Source organism: Jaculus jaculus, chromosome 11, assembly GCF_020740685.1.
Source record: "Jaculus jaculus isolate mJacJac1 chromosome 11, mJacJac1.mat.Y.cur, whole genome shotgun sequence".
Taxonomy (NCBI): Eukaryota; Metazoa; Chordata; class Mammalia; order Rodentia; family Dipodidae; genus Jaculus; species Jaculus jaculus.
This window is the reverse complement of record NC_059112.1, coordinates 64051866-64068811: the sequence shown is the minus strand read 5'-3', so window position 1 is coordinate 64068811 and position 16946 is coordinate 64051866. Positions and strand designations below refer to the sequence as shown.

General features: G+C 42.2%; 1 protein-coding gene across 1 annotated transcript; it reads left to right on the top strand.

Moving 5' to 3' along the window:
- The first annotated feature begins 5482 nt into the window (after window positions 1-5482).
- On the top strand, window positions 5483-5911 carry LOC101593955 (39S ribosomal protein L42, mitochondrial-like). Its single transcript, XM_004652403.1, has one exon. The coding sequence runs from the start codon at window positions 5483-5485 to the stop codon at window positions 5909-5911; it is 429 nt and encodes a 142-aa protein (XP_004652460.1).
- Window positions 5912-16946: the final 11035 nt, after the last annotated feature.

The following is a 16946-nucleotide window of genomic DNA, read 5'->3' as shown; positions in this document are numbered from 1 at the left end:
TTTAACATAGGTGTTGCTTTTTTCTGGGAACTTGAACTCACACTAGGCAAGAGCTTGACAGCTGAACTATTTCCTAGTTCTTGCAGTTTTGTTTGAATTTTGAGACAAATTCACCAAGTTGCCCAGCTGGTCTTAAACTAACTCTATAGCCCAGGCAAGCCATACCTTGTAATTCTCATGCTTCAGACTCCATAGTAGCTAGGTTTGTGACCCTGTGCCACCAGGCCTGGTTTATTTTATCTTTAGTAGCATCTAAATGTTCTCTTGCTCTACCTACTTTTTGCAAGATATTGTACAAAGCCCTACAAAACAGATGTTAAGAGAATAAGGGTCAATGTAATGAGAGATGAATTGAAAAAAATTATGAACACAAGAAGCTTATAGTGTAATACAGAAAATAATATCTTTATTACAAAATGATAGGTTGAGAGGAACTGTGAATAAGATTACAAATATAGTAGAAATGCAATATACTAGAAATGGTGCCTGTTCTATCACAGCCCTGTGCCTCTTTTTTTTTAAATTTTGGGGTTAGGTCGGGGGTGGGGAGGTGTTGATTCACAATGGAGGACCAAGACGGACAACTTCTTGGATCTAAGACTGTATTGTAATGTGGGAGAAGGGAAAAGGGGGTGGGTGGAGAGAGAGAAAAAGGACAAGGCAAGGCTGGGCTTAGTGGCGCACACTTTTAATCCCTGTACTTGGGAGGCAGAGGTAGGAGGGTGCTGTGAGTTCAAGGCCAGCCTGAGACTACATAGTAAATTCCAGATCAGCCTGGGCTAAAGCGAGATCCTACCTTGAAACACCAAAATATTTTTTAAAATAATAGTAAAGACAAGGGAGAAAGGGACATGAATGTACCTGAGAATCAGGAGATCCAGGCAGAGAGTGAGGGCTGGCCAGGTTTTATGGAAGGATGTTGACAAACTGCTCTGTGAGAGAGGGTCTTCTGGTGGTATGTATAAGTAGGGGCTGGGGGAAGGTGAACTTCCCTTCTCTTAGCCCAGGGGTATATTGACTTATCATTCCAGGAGGCAGTCCCAGAGTCTCAGGGGTTAACACGGCCAGGATGGTAGGGGAGAGTGGGAGGGAGATGAATAGAGAGCTCTGGACTCCTGCACACTTTCCCCAGAGTTAGGATCAAAGGCTTGTCCCACTAAGTCTGGCTTCTTTAAAAACAAGTGTTTTTTTTTGAACTGTGCATGATGGCACATGCCTTTAATCCCAGCACTTGGGAAGCAGAGCTAGGAGGATCACCATGAGCTCGAGGCTGCCCTGAGACTACATAGTGACTACATAGACCACATACATAGAGACTACATAGGTCAGCCTGGGCTAGAGTGAAACACTACCTCAAAAAACAAAAACAACAATTTTTTTTACTTTATTTTTTGATTTTTTTTATTGACAGCTTCTATAATTATAGACAATAAACCATGGTAATTTGTTCCCCCTTCACTTTCCCTTTACTACTTCAGTCTGTATTATCTGCCCTCCCCCTCTCAATCAGTCTCTCTTTTATTTTGATGTCATCATCTTTTCCCCTATTATGAGAGTGTTGCAGTCAGGTTCTCATTGCTGGTAGAAATCACCCAACCAAGAGCAGTTTGTGGGAAAAAGAGGTTTTATTTTGGCTCACAGGCTTGAGGAGAAGCACCATGATGGCAGGGGAAAATGACATGAGCAGAGGGTGGACATCACCCCCTGGCCAACATAAGGTGGACCATAGCAACAGGAGAGTGTGCCAAACACTGGCATGGGAAACTGACTATTATAATACCCATAAACCCACCCCCACAATATACTCCCTCCAGGAGGCGTTAATTCCCAAATCTCCATCAGCTGGGAACCTAGCATTTAGAACACTTAAGTTTATGGGGGACACCTGAATAAAACCACCACAGAGGGTCTTGTGTAGGTAGTGTCAGGCACTGTGAGGTCATGGATATCCAGGCCATTTTGTGTCTGGAAGAGTGCATTGTAAGCAGTCCTACTTTTCCTTTGGCTGTTACATTCTTTCTGCCACCTCTTCTGCAATGGGCCCTGAGCTTTGCAAGGTGTGATAGAGATGTTTCAGTGTTGAGCACTCCTCTGTCACTTCATCTCAGGACTATGGTGCCTTCTGAGTCATCTGAAAAGAGAAGCTTCTCTAACCAAAAGTGAAAGTAGCATTAATACATGGGTATGAACATTAAGAGAAGTGCTTACCCAGTAGTTTGGTGAGCATAGTATGTACATTTAGCCAGCCCCCAGCAGATGTTACACCCTTAGGGCTCATGACTTCCTGTCATAGGTTTTCAGTATCCAGTATGTATTCTCTCTTGTGGAGTGGGCCTCCAGTCCAATTAGAGGGTGGTTGGTTTCTCCCATAAAGACATGCCACTATTTCACCTGTGGCCAACAATTCACTGGAAGTTATCTCATCCCTGACACTGAAAATTTTCTAGTAGCAATCTATGGCTTCTGGGCGTGGCATTGTCCTAAATAGTAGGTTTCTATTTGACTTAGTCATACTTTTTTTTTTTGAGGTAGGGTCTTGCCCTAGCTCAGTCTGACCTAGAACTCACAGTGATCCTCCTACCTCTGTTTCCCCAAATGCTAAGATTAGAGGCATGGGCTACTCTGCCTGGCAAAAATGTTATTTTATTTTCTCACTCTAGCCCAGGCTGACCTGGAATTCTCTCTGTAGTCTCAGGCAATCCTCCTTCCTCAGACTCCCAAGTGCTAGAATTAAAGGCACGCACCACCATGCCCAGCTAAAAATGTTTAGTGGTGTGTTGTGTGTGTGTGTGTGTGTGTGTGTGTGTGTGTGTGTGTGTGTATGTGTGTTTGTGCTATACACGCACACACATGACCTTGCCAGGGTGTTGTGCCTCCCACCCCACCCTGCAAATGAATGCTGGAAACTGTCATCACTTTTGTGTGTATGCCACTTTTTTGCACCACTTTTTATGCCTAACTTTATAATGGTGGCTGGGGAATTGAACCTCTAGGAGAGAGAGAGAGACTGTGTGTATCCATGAGAGAGGATGGACCAAGCACCTTGAGTTTGGTTCTAAATAGCCAGGTTGGTGGGATCCTTCTGACACTAATCTAGAAAATTTAACTTTCTGATTTTTCACAGATCCATTGTGAAGACAAGTAGGAGCTAGAGGATTTGTTAGCCAGAATTTGCAAATGTAAATTGAAAAGCCTACATTTCTATAGGGCTTTTGTGGGTCTGAGTTTGTTCTCAGTGAACAAATCTGCCCATTGCACCCCAGTGGAACTCTCCTTGGTTTTTACACTCTTAGAAAACAATGTGTCCCACAGTTACTGGACTTGTGTCTATTTGTGCCCTTGTGCAAAATAAAAGATAAGTCATTGCACCTTGGAAATAGTATGCAAAAGAGAGAAACTATTGAAAATTTCTAAACTTAAAGGAAACTTCTATGTATATCAGGAAATATTATTTGGGTTATGAAACAAATTAAAAAAGAATAAGATTCTGCTGAAATGATTGTATAATATTACCAAAGGATCATAAAACATTTATACAAAAATTAATAAAATATAAGTTATATATTGCAAAACACAAAGAAATAACAAGGTCAGTCCCTAAATTTATTCATTCCTCAAAGTACTTACTGAGTACCTGCTGTTTAATATGTGCTGTTACATATCAAAGAAAAAAATATGCTCATTAAAGCTACTTTCTATTGGAAGAAACTGATGAAACCAAATTACTTGTCAGGAGTGGTGGCACACGCCTTTAATCCCAGCACTTGGGAGGCAGAGGTAGGATCCCTTGAGTTTAAGGCTACTCTAAGACTACATAGTGAATTCCAGGTCATCCTGGGCTGTAGTCAGACCCTACCTCAAAACCACCATGGCTCAGGGAATTTTGCGGAAGAGGGGACAGAAAGATTTTAAGAGCCACAGGTTGAGACAACATGCCCAGAGGCATTCCCTCCCCGCAAGATAACTGACTACTACTTCTACAATGCCCACAACCCACAACCCCAAGGGAGGGTCCCCAGTGGAATGGAGGCAGGGATGAGGGAAAAGAGGGTACCAACCCATGATGCATCCACACAAAATATGTTGATAATAATAATAATAAATTGAACTCTAGAGAAAAAAACTAAGTTACTTAAATAAATAGCATAGCAGATATTGACAACTGTAATAGACATGATGATTTACAACAATAGAAAAAATAAAGGGGATCTGGAATGTAAGGAATTCACAGTGGGCTCCAGGAATAAAAAACAAGCCAGGGTGATTGAAGCACAAGAAGTGAAGGCTCAGAGAGTCAAAAGTAACTTTGGTGACTTTGGCTTTGTGTAGAGTGTGATTAACAGCCACAAGGAAATTCTGAGCAGCAAAATGACAATGCCCTGGCGTGCATTTTTAAGAGAATAACTGTGGATGCTAGATTAAGAATTGGTTTTGGAAGAATAAAAGTAAGCATTTGGGAGGCTTTTTGATGAGTGTTGCTGTATAGGAAAGGAGGGAACCAGAAGAGTGGAAGCAATCAAGACAGATCTTGGTGGTTGTTCTAAATTCTATGGACTAAATAGAGCAATGGATGCTGATGACAAAGATCTGGTAGAAATAGGAAAACCAGGCTGGAGAGATGGCTCAGCAGTTAAAGTGCTTGCCTGTGAAGCCTAAGGAGTCAGGTTCGAGACCCCAGAATCCATGTAAAGCCAGATGCACATGGTAGCACATGTGTCTGGTGTTTGTTTGCAGTGGCTGGAGACACACCCATTCTCTCTCTCTTTCACTCTTTCATATAGATACAGATATAGAACAAAGAATGAAGGAGAATTACATGTGAGGTGTTCTTAAAGAGATGGGAAGCAAATGATTCCAGCACATATACCTTCACAGGATTGACTTTTCCTAGACATTTTCACTGTAACAAAAAACCAAAGCTGAGCTTGTACACATTATGTTGGTGGATGGTAGATGCATTGGTGGAAGCTTTGCTGATTGTGTTTTCTCAGTAAAACAGGAAACACTGATCAGCCTACCCTGGGATGGAGCTTTGAACAGTAAAGGGAAGGAATGCATAGATTTCAGGGAGAGTAGAAATGAGCATGAGTCTCAAGCAGTATCAATGGCAACCTTGAGCTTTATGATTAGGAATTTATATACTGTACCTGCAGTTTTCTAAGTACTGGGAGGAGATCAAGGCAATTGAGAAATGAAGAAATTGAGCCAGGCATAGTGGCACACACCTTTAATCCCAGTACTCGGGAAGCTGAAGTAGGAGGATTGCCATGAGTTACAGGCCACCCCGAGAATACATAGTGAATTCCAGGTCAGCCTGGGCTAGAGCAAGACCCTACCTCAAAAAAAAAAAAAAAAAAAGATGGCTGGTCCGTTGTGAATAGCTGTCAAGGAATGAAATTTGGTGTGCCTAGAAGCAGATCTTAAAGGCACCTTCTCTTCAAAACACCTTTTCCCATTTCACCTGATAGGATTTCAATACACCATGGTGGCTTCAACAGTAAAATGGGTGCTATCAAACAGAACTATCTTGAAGCATTTATTTCTAATTCAAAGTAAAAGTGGAACTTATGTTTGTTATAAATCTACATATTCTTCACTTCCAGATGACTATAACTGCAAAGTAGAGCTCTCCTTGACCTCTGATGGCAGAACCATAGTGTGCTATCACCCTTCTGTGGACATTCCATATGAACATACAAAACCTATCCCTCGACCAGATCCTGTGCATAATCATGAAGAAACACATGACCAAGTGCTAAAAACCAAATTAGAAGTCAAAAGTGAACCCCTTGAGCAAGGACCCATGATAGAGCAACTTAGCAAAGTGTTCTTCACTACAAAGCATCACTGGTATCCTTGGGGACAGTATCACACACGTCGTAAGAAACTGAATCCTCCAAAAGACAGATGATGGATATTGAGGTTCTCAAGAGAATCAAGGCACAGTTATCTTTGTGTATCTTTTGGTAATTGAGAAAATGTGGTCTGGTGCACTCAATATACCATGTAGTAAAAGAATAGAGTATGTCTTGAAGAAAAAAAAAAAAAAACCCAAAAAATTGTGCTCCGAGTGATGCTATGACTTGCCAAGATTATCAAGGAGCAGTCTGCCTCAGTTTTTCTGACACTTGGCTCATTTATTTCACTCTGTGTTGCTCAGAGGCTAGCAACAATATGGGAACAGAGACGGTTCAGGGGCAGACTCAGACTAGCCCAAGGAACTGGAAACAGCCAGGCTTTTGAGGTAAAGAGCAACAGGGAAGGCATGTCAGTGTGAACAGAAATAGGGAAAAGCTTGTAAGGAATGTCTGATAGGAAGTGAATAGTCTGCTTTGGTTGACACAGAAGAGAGGGAGGGGCGATAATACAGTGATAGAGAGAGTGAGAGCAAGACAGAGAGTAAACCAACTCTTTAAAACTTAAAATTTCACTGAAAATTCAGATGTTTAGCTTCTGAAGAGCAATCTTTGGCAATCTTTGGCCGAAGTATCTTCATGCAATGGTTGGCTATCTAATCTCTATATGTATTTAGCCCAGGTTGCCCTTAACCCACTTGCCTCCATCTCACCTCCCAAAAGCTAGGACTATAGGTTAGTACTATAACACTTGTCACCTAGGAGGAAGTTTTTTTTTTAAGTTAATTAATTTTTTTTATTGGCAACTTCCATAATTGTAAACATTATCCCATGGTAATTCCCTCCCTTCCCCAGCTTTCTCCTTAGAAACTCCACTCTCCATCATATCCCCTCCCCTTGTCAATCAATCTCTTTTATTTTGATGTCATGCTCTTTGCCTCCTGTTATGATGGTCTTGTGTAGGTAGTGTCAGGCACTGTGAAGTCACGGATATCCAGGTTATTTTGTGTCTGGAGGAGCACATTGTAAGGAGTCCTACCCTTCTTTTGGCTCTTACATTCTTTCCAACACCTCTTATGCAGTGGAGCCTGAGTCTTGGAAGGTGTGATAGATATATTGCAGGGCTGAGCACTTCTCTGTCACTTCTTCTCAGTACCATGGTGCCTTCTAGTGATTCCAAGGTCACTGCCATCTGAAAAGAGAAACTTCTCTAACCAAAAGTGAGAGTAGCATATGGGTATGAACATTAAGAGAAGGGCTTACTGGGCAGTTTGTGAGCATAGTATATATGTTTAGCCACACAGCAGCAGATGTTATACTCCTAGGGCTCATGACTACCCCTTATGTAGGTTTTCAGTGTGAGGGATGTATTCCTTCCCATGGAGTGAACCTCCAGTCAAATTAGAGAGCAGTTGTTTTCTCCCATACCAGACATGCCACTATTGCACCTGTTGGCTCATTTGGCCTGGCTGGCCAAATATAAGGCTTGCAGTGTTCACTGTTATCTTTATTAGTGATTTCTCTCTCTCCCATTGAACTGCATGCAGCATAGCTTTTCCAGCTTTCTGAAAGCTGGTCTGCATGCGGAGGTTTGCAGCTCAGCTCCATCAGGATTTCTCAGTGATCTTGCAGTCCAAGTATGTGGAGTCTTCAGTAAATAGGTCTTACCATCTATTTGTAGTGGTAAACCAAGGGCCTCATCAATGGCCTATAATGTTTTAGGAGTTTCAGGGACCTCCTTGGGGTATACCATCCCTGGCACTGAAAATTTTCTACTAGCAATCTATGGCTTCAAAGTGTTCCATTGTCCAAAAAAGTACATATTCATATGATTTATTTATATCCTCTTAAATGTTGATTAGTCCTCCCTCCACCTTTCCTTTACTCAGTCTCTTCCCCTGAACTCACTTAGGCCTTTTCATCCCCATTAATCTGTTCTTCTACTTAGATTTATACAATACCATCCTATTAAGTCCCCCTCCCTTTATATTCCCTTTATATTCCCTTTATGTCTCCTTTCTAGGCCTCTGCTACTGAGTTTTATTCCTACTTACATAGAAGTCCAATAATTTGTAGCTAGGTTCCACACATGAGAGAAAACATGTGATGTTTGGCTTTCTGGGCCTGCATTACCTCACTAAGTATAATCCTTTCCAGATCCATCCATTTTTCTGCAAATTTCATAACTTCTTTTTTCTTTACTGCTGAGTAGAACTCCATTGTGTAAGTGTGTCATGTCTTCATTATCCACTCATCAGTTGAGGGACATCAAGGCTGGTTCCATTCGATCTGCCACCTGGTCTTCTAGTTTAGGTATCCTGTTCTCTCCTTTATCCATCCTGCTGGTGAGATTTACTACAGGGTTTTTTGTTTGTTTGTTTGTTTGTTTATGTCACTGACTGTGTTCTCTTTTTGTTTGTTTGTTTTGTTTTTTGAGGTAGGGTCTCATTCTAGCTCAGGCTGACTTGGAATTCACTATATAGTCTCAGGGTGGCCTTAAAGTCATGGCGATCCTCCTACCTCTGCCTCCTGAGTGCTGGGATTAAAGGTGTATGCCATCATGCCCTGACTAACTGTGTTCTTTAGTGCTAGGATCTCTGACTGGTTTTTCTGTATTATTTCTATTTTCTTATTTATGTCTTGTATTGATCTCCTTATTTCATTAAATAGGTTACCTATGTCTTCTTTGATTCCTTTGATTTCCTCTTGATTTTTTGAACATGTTTACAATCATTCTTTTGAAATATTTCTCAGGCATTTCCTCTAAATCAGTCTCACAGGAGGTCATTTCTGATGCTTTAATAATTTTTGGTGGGTTTATATTGTCTTTATTTTTGGTGTTTCTTGTATTATAATGTAGAGATTTTTGTATCTGGGATTAATTTAATGCTTGGATTTTCTAATTATCTTCAGTATTATTAGATATGTCAATCAATCTGATGTTATATATCTTCAGGGTAGGAGCTTAAGGTGCTAGGTGTGGCCCTTAAGACTCTCAGAGTAACCACATAAGTGACCCTAGTTGTTGGGTTTGCCTGCTATGAAAGTATTTAAGTAAACTGAGTGGAACAAAATACAGGCAAATCCTAAAATTTAACTAAACAATTTATGCATTCAATGAAAAACAGCACAGAGTATTTATGCAAGGGTAGGTATTATGACAACCAGATCCTCTAAAAGAGTCACAGTCCTTAAGGGTGTGTGTTGCCCCATGCCCTTAATCCTGTCAATTGGGAGGCTAAGATTTCTTGTCTGTAGAGGGTTCTAAGTCAGCTTGTGACCAAATGAGACCCTTCCCCAATGAATGACAGAAAAGGAAGCAAAGGTACTATAAATTAGAAAGCAACACATGAAAAGCCCAAAATATAGCTTATTTAAGAATGGCAAATCCAACCATCCATCAGATTTAACATATAATTTACCCTGACATGGAAGGTGCAATTAGCACTTCCAATGCAAGCCTATATTCTAGGCTTTTTTTGGCAGGTACTGACCAGGTATAATCTCAGTTACCTTTTGGGATGGCTTTAGTCTCAGGTATGCTGCATGCCTGCTTGGGTCCCTCTTTGCTGAACTGCAGGCTCAGGTGGGCTGGTTGGGTCAGTGGGTCACTGCTCTGATTGCCTATGCTGGGTGCTGTGTAGGTGAGCTCCCTTACCCAGGTCTCTGGTGCTTGCTGGTGTTTGTGCTGGTGGTGGGGTAGGGGTGACTGTGGATGGTAGCTGATGTTCTCCCGCTGGTCCTTGTGATCCTCTTCTTCATGAGCCACTCTGTTGGTCCCTGCCGTCTGCCCTTCAGGTTTCTTGAGTTTGTGAGAAGGCCGGTGTGAGTGGAAAATCCCCTCATCTGGCTTTTCCTGCCACTCAGTCTGAACCTTGTGGCCATCGCCATGCAGATCTGGTGCCTCCGCTGCTAGACCCACTTCTGCCTGCTTCTGTGGTCTCTAGACAGTCTGAATCTCTCCTACTTCCCTGCTGCAGTTGATAATTTATTATACATCTTCTTTTTTTAGTAGAAGAGTATATTTTGCTGCATTTATTATTATTATTATTATTATTTTGGCCTTTTCTCTCCTAGGCTGCTTTGGCATGTTTCCTATGCCTTCATCTTAACCAGAAGTCCCTAGGAGGAAGTTTTTTTTTTTTTTAATTTAATTTATTAGTTTTCTTTTCAGCAAATACAGGCAGTTTGGTACCATTGTTTAGGCTCATCCATGATCTACCCCCTCCCAATGGACCCTCCTTGTTGATGTAAATGGGTCATGCATTGTGGAGTTAGCCCACAGTTATTGGTACGATAAATGTCTCTGCATATCATGACCCAACATGTGACTCTGACATTCTTTCCGCCCCTTCTTCTGCAAAATTTCCCTGAGCCATGTTGGGTTCATTTTTGGTCTGCTTCAGTGCTGAGGTGTTGGGAGCCTCTAAGGCTCTGGCTCTTTGATTTGGTAGGAGTTGATTTTTCTCTGTGTTGGTCTCCTTCCCCCTTGTGCTGGTATCTGGTTCATCAGGAAAACAGCACCCTTGCTTGTTTCGCCAATTGTCCTTAGTTTCAGTCGGGCCCCTTTTGAGGTATGTTGGGGCAGCTCTCTCCTTAGGATCTGCATCTATCTGAAAAAGAGAAGCAGATTCTCCAATGGAGAGTAAGTTAGCACCCGGAAAATTGAGATAACACTTTTTTGATAGACAGTTTAATAGGTGTAGGCCCTTTTGTACCCCATGATTGATGGTAGCTTGATATTGGAGAGTGGGCTTATGTTTGTATATGGTTCTGACTTGTTTCCCAGCTCCAGCTATGGGTCTCGTACCACTGAGGGGATCAGTTAGCCAAATCAAGGGCAGTTGGTTTCCCACCATGGCTGTGTGCCACTATTGCACTTGTGTGGGCATCACACCAGGTTATTCGTTGCTAATTAGGTTAGACCATGAGTTGCTTGGAAAGATATTGGTCATTTCCCCCAGTCGCCCATGTAGCACCTTCTGGCACTAGACACACTGACTGTCTTGGGACTGACTCTCTCCTGGCTTCCAGCCATGCTGTTCCATTTTACGTGTCAGCTGCATATGGAGTCTTCAGCAATAGGGTCTTACCACTGACCTTTGGTGGGTCATCAAGTACTCTGACAGAAGTCTGTCATTGTTTTAGGAAACCTTGTAGGTTTCTCTGATCAAAAGCTCATTGTGGATGATAGCCCCATGCTGGTAGTGGGGGTTACAGGTCAGTGCTCACTAAGAAAATGAGGAAAAACATAACTAATATACAAGAGTTAGAGAGGAGAGAGAGAGAGGAGGGAGGGGTAAAGGAAGGGAGGGAATATGTAGAAGATTTAGGTTAGTCTTGATCCTACCCTCTCTAGTGTCTTGTGGTTCAGGTGTTTCCTGTAAGGGTCTAGTGAAGGTTCAGCCATTTGGTCTGCCTTTGGCATGTTTCCTATGCCTTCATCTTAACCAGAAGTCCCTAGGAGGAAGTTTTTAAAAGTTTGAAATCTGAGGCTATATCAAGATGTCCAAGAAGCAAAGGACAGCAAATTTTTTTAGTTAATTTTTCGTATTTTCAAAGCAGGGTCTCATTCTAACCCAGGCTGACCTAGAACTCAGTCTGCAGTTCCACAGTGATCCTCCAACATCTGCTTCCTCAGTGCTGGGATTAAAGGTGTATGCCAGTACACCCAGCTAAAGGAACATTTAACTGCATGTTTGACATGACACTTAGTTGTTAAAGCCTAAGAAGACCAAAGGTCTGCAAAACAAAAGCAAAGTCAAAAGTTATTTTCCAAAGATAAGATCTCCATAATTATTGATTTGATTAATGTTTCTTTTTTAATTAATTAATTTATTTGCAAGCAGAGAGAGAGAGAGAGAAGAGAGACAGAGAGAGAATGGGTGTGCCAGGGCTTCCAGCCTCTGAAAATGAACTCCAGACACATGTGCCCCCTTGTGCATCTGGCTGACATGGGTCCTGGGGAGTCGAGCCTTGAACTGGGGTCCTTAGGCTTCACAGGCAAATGCTTAACCGCTAAGCCATCTCTCCAACCCTTGATTAATGTTTCTTAAGAACCTGGCTCTTATGTTGGCCTGTTGAAATAGGCCAAATGGAGACCCATACTCATGGAGCATACATTCTACCACAGAAGACAAATAGCATTCAAATTTTGATGGTGGTCAATGTTGAAAAAAAAAAGAAGGAAAGGAAGGGAGGGAGGGAGGAAGAAAGAAGAGAAGAGTTGAAAACTGATGCAGGTCAGTGGGAAGAGAGTGACAGAAGGTCCACAGATAGCTGTCTAAGAAGGTGGATGTTAAATTAATGAAATGAGCAGTTCAGGCAACTATTGAGGGAGCACATTTCAGGCAGTAGCAAAGCAAGGTCAAGGCTGAGTCTGACACATCTTCATGAATATGCAAACAGCTGGAAGGATACTGGCCTGAGTACAGGGAGAGGAGTGAGAGACAGGGGCCAGACAACAAAAGCCCATGTGGGTCATGCTGACTTCTGATGTTAGCCTAAACCAGGCAGAGATACGATGTTACTTATTTATTTATTTTTTTTTATTTTTATCTTCTGGTTTTTCGAGGTAGAGTCTCACCCTGGTCCAGGTTGACCTGGAATTAACTATGTAGTCTCAGGGTGGCCTTGAACTCATGGCAATCCTCCTACCTCTGCCTCCCGAGTGCTGGGCTTAAAGGGGTATGCCACCACATGTGGCATATGATGTTACCTATGATTTAACAGGACCATGTGGGCTGGCTGTGTGTTTGTAGCTTGAAGACTAGGATAGAGGGAAAGGCAAGAACACTGGCAGGCAGGCAGTTATCAAAGTGAAAGATGGTAGTTTAGAGCAGGAGGAGTGTTGAGAGAAGTAGCAGATAATTCTGGAGAGATGGAGCTATCATAAAAGGTGACTTTGCAGATACCATGAAGAGGAGGAGGAAGGAGGGTAGAAGCATTATAGGAAAGGATGAAATCATTTCCATTTAGGGTTTGTTTAGAAGTGCAGAGGTACAAAGAAAACAAAGACAACTTTATTTTGTTCTGCAGATTCATGGGGAATGGCAGCTGAAAGTTGAGTTGGTCAATATTGGAAGAAGGTACTCGGTGAGCAAACTTGATTTCATGGGCTGCTTGCTTCCAAAGCCAAAGGACCCCAGGTTTGATTCCCCAGGACCCATGTAAAGCCAGATGCACAATGTGGTGCATGTGTCTGGAATTTGTTCACAGTGGCTGGAGGCCCTGGTGTGCCCATTCTCTCTTTCTCTTTCTCTCAAATAAATAAATTAAAATATTTTAAAAATTAAAAAAACCCTGATTTCATGTTTATAGTTTATGACAGGAAGTATGGATGTCTACAGACCCCAGGTTTAGAAATGAAGGCCTCTTAAGTCATACTAAACCTAGTTTTAAGAATGGAGTGGCTGGAGAGATGGCTCAGCACTTAAAATGCTTGCCTGCAAAGCCTAAGGGCCAGAGTTTGATTTATCAGTACGCATGTAAAACCAGATGCACTAAGTGGCACATGCATCTCAAGTTCATTCACAGGGGCAGGAAGTCCTGGTGCACCCATATTTACTTCCTATATGTCTATCTCTTTCTCTGTCTCTAGAATAAAAAAAAGAAAGAATGGCAACATCTTCCTTAGCTCTGAGTCTATGTTTTCCTGGTCTCTGGATTTGGAGGTGTGGGGGTGCTCTACAGCCCATTTACTCCCCTATCCTTTCCATACTGGTCCTTCTGGCTATTCATTCTGTACAAAACACCTCATATTCTCAGAGTCCTACATGGATCATCAGATCTCTCCTCAAAAGGCAGAGGCCTCTTTTGCTTACCAGGTTGAAGTGCATACTTCAGCTATTTGGTCTCCTACTCATTCTAGGATCCTGCCAAAAGGCCCTGCTTGTTTTCCTCCAAACATGAATCACCTTTTCCAACTTTTGTGCCTTTTATCCTATTGTCCCCCCACCCCACCACCACATTCTCTCTCCCACAATCCTTCCCTGTCTGTTGAAAACCTACTCGCCATTCAAGATCCATTTCTAATAGCACTCTTTCTAATCTTTTTTGTGGTCACTCTTTTTATAATTCCACCAAAATCCACCAATTCCCTGGGTGCGTTGTGTTGTACTTAAGTGTTTGCTTACCTGACTCTTTCTTCCCCACACTAATAATGCAAATGCTGTCTTTTTCTCTTGTTTGTATTATATGCGGTCCTTAGCACAAGGCCTTGAGCATGTCAGACAGTTAAGAAACACTGAATTGAGTTACTTTTCAGAATCTAACAAGAATTCTGAAAGAAACCAGGATGCGGGAAGAGACTTGAAAGCAAGCATTCACAAATGTTGGAATATATTACAAGGATAAGCCGAGGGGTAACCAATGAGATGGATATGGGCAAAGTAGGCAACAAATTATGCATGCCTGGAAGTGACCAAGGTGTGGGCCTGGAGCCAGGATCACAAGGGTTCCCTCCTACATATGCCCCTGCTGCCTGGACATCCACTGGAAGGGGTCCCTGCCCCCTGCCCTGTAGAAGTCTCACTCCCCTGCTATAAGCTCTTCTGGGGGCTTGAGGAGCCCACTCACCAGTCAGTGTTCCATAGTAGCCACATATGCAGAACAGGTAGCCCTCTGACAAAACTAATAATTCAATTGATTAGCTGATTAATTTTTGTAAAATATTATTTGGCTGGGATTTACATAATGTCATTAAAATGACAGGTGTCATCATTAAATGTATCTTTTCTCAATCAGAGCAAAGACTGGGTGAGGCCAAATGAGGCAGCACTCACTTCCAGGGTTATGGAACTACCAGACCCTACCCTCACACACCAGAGAGTGAGTGCCAGGTTTAATTTTTCACCTTAGGCTCAGGAACAAGGTGGAGCACCAGCTTGGGACAAAATAATCATCTTGTGACATGACAGAGTCTTATAGCCCAGTTTAGGACATTTGGTGCAGGGTTCAAATATTGTTTTAAGTAAGCTTCATCAGGTGACAAAGATATGCAGTCCAGTTTGGGATCTGCTGATGTAATGTTTACAATTCCACAGTTTGCAGGTGAATCCTTCCTAGAACTTATCATGCTGAGCTCTAAATAAAAGTATCTAATTTAGATAAAATTCTGAATTTTATCTATGTAAAAGATATTTTGGTAGTCTGAATGTATGACCCCAATAGACTCAGGAGTTTATTAAAGCTTGTAATTTGGATTTTCAGCTACCTGGTAAGAAGGGATGTCACTGGAGGTAGATCCTGGGATCCAGCCCTAAGGGATATTTGGGGACAGATCTTGATTTCTAACCTTAAGGTATACAGAGTAGAATGAGTTCTGCCTGGGACTATAATGGGGTGCTAGAGGTTCATGAAAGTTCTTGAAACCCAAATCCTAGATTCATTTTTACTCTTAATCAAAAAACTGAATAAAATTAGACTTAGAAGGATAATTATTAAATTATTATATTTATTAATGGAACTACAGAGCCAAGGAAAGGCACCTATGTGACTAGAGATCCCACGTGGAGGGCCTGGGAAAACCATGGAGAAATAAAGTTCAAAGAGCTCCTGCCATGTAGGGAACTGGAGAGGATAAAGAGCCCATGTGGAGAGTAAGGGCTGTGGGGGAGCTCTCCCCTCAGCTTGACTCAGGTCCATCCAGTTGGAAGATCAGGAGAGGGTGGGCAGCACAGAGACCTGTCCTGCCCTAACAAACCTTATTTATGACATTATGGTGTTGGGCCTTTACCTTTCAGCTGAGGTGAGCCAGAGAGACAGTTGATTGGTTAGGGCTAGGGGCTGTCTTAGGTAAAGGCTAGCCAAGTTCTGTGGTCTAAGCTTGACCAACCACAATGTTAAGGTTAGATTTAAATCTTAGAACAGACCTCCCTCCCAGGAGGAGCCCAGATTATTTGTGGAAAAACAGGCCTAGGGAATCAGGCAAGAGATAAGAAGCAAGTACAGAGCATCCTGCCTTTTTACTTTTAGGGATCAACTTAACTTCCTAAAGGAGCTACCTGACTCCCTTTTAGATCCCTGCTGACTGTATAGTTGTGTCTTTCTGCTTGGAGCTGTGAAAGGGGGCTAGCTTTTTCTGCCATCAGTGGGACTTCTCCCAGATCTGTAAGTTTCAAATAAACCCTTCCTCCCATAAACTGTGTCTGTTCTGGAGGTTCATTCCAGCAGCATGGAGCTGACTACAATACTTTTGTATTGCATTTAGCTAAAAGCACTAACCCTGCTAACACTGGCTTAAACAAATTGGGCTTTGCTTTCCTTTCTTTGTAACTAGAACTCTGGATGTTGGTTACAACTGAGAACAGTCAAAAATCTTTGATTCTTAGACTTTCCTTAACTGTTTTTCCTCATGATGTCCACATTGTAGCTGTGGTTCCAGGGATCATCTACCTTCAAGATTATCAGAGAGAACAAATCCCAGCACCTGGGAGGCAGAGATAGGAGGATTGCTGCGAATTCAAGGGCAGCCTGGGACTACAGAATGAGTTCCAGGCCAGCCTGGGCTACAGTGAGACCCTGACTTGAAAATACCACAAAATAAAAATAAACAAAAGATTATCAGAAAGGAAGAAGCAGAAGTATACTAGCAGCCATCTCTGTTCCTTTATATTAAGAAAGTCAAAGACTTCTCAGAAACCACCTTTCCCTAGACTTTCCCTACAAGACTTCTTGTAGATCTCATTTGCTAGACTTTGACCTGATGGCCATCAGCTACTGCAAAGAAGGTTGGAGAAATCAGGGAAGAGGTTTATCACAGTGAGTTTAGAGTAGGTTTTCTCAAATTGTGGTACGCATAGGAACTCCATAGCAGGTTTGTCAACACATAGACTGCTGCTCTGCACCCTCTAGACATGCTGATTCAACAGGCTTAGGTTAGAACTGAGAATTTATATTTCATGGCATTCTTAGTTGCTGCTGTAGGTCTTAGGAAAACAATTTGAGAGCCACTGATTTCCACTAATTACTCTCCACCAAGGTGTGTGTTACAGGCATCTTGAGAGCATTTTAGGGGTAGGGTAAGGTCTTGCATAGCCTAAGTTGGACTTGAACTCCTGATCCTTTTGCCTCCAACTCCTGAGTGTTGGG

What these genes read in the sequence shown, in the direction of transcription:
- LOC101593955 (XM_004652403.1), top strand. Translation starts at nt 5,483, where the DNA reads ATGGTGGCTTCAACAGTAAAATGGGTGCTATCAAACAGAACTATCTTG.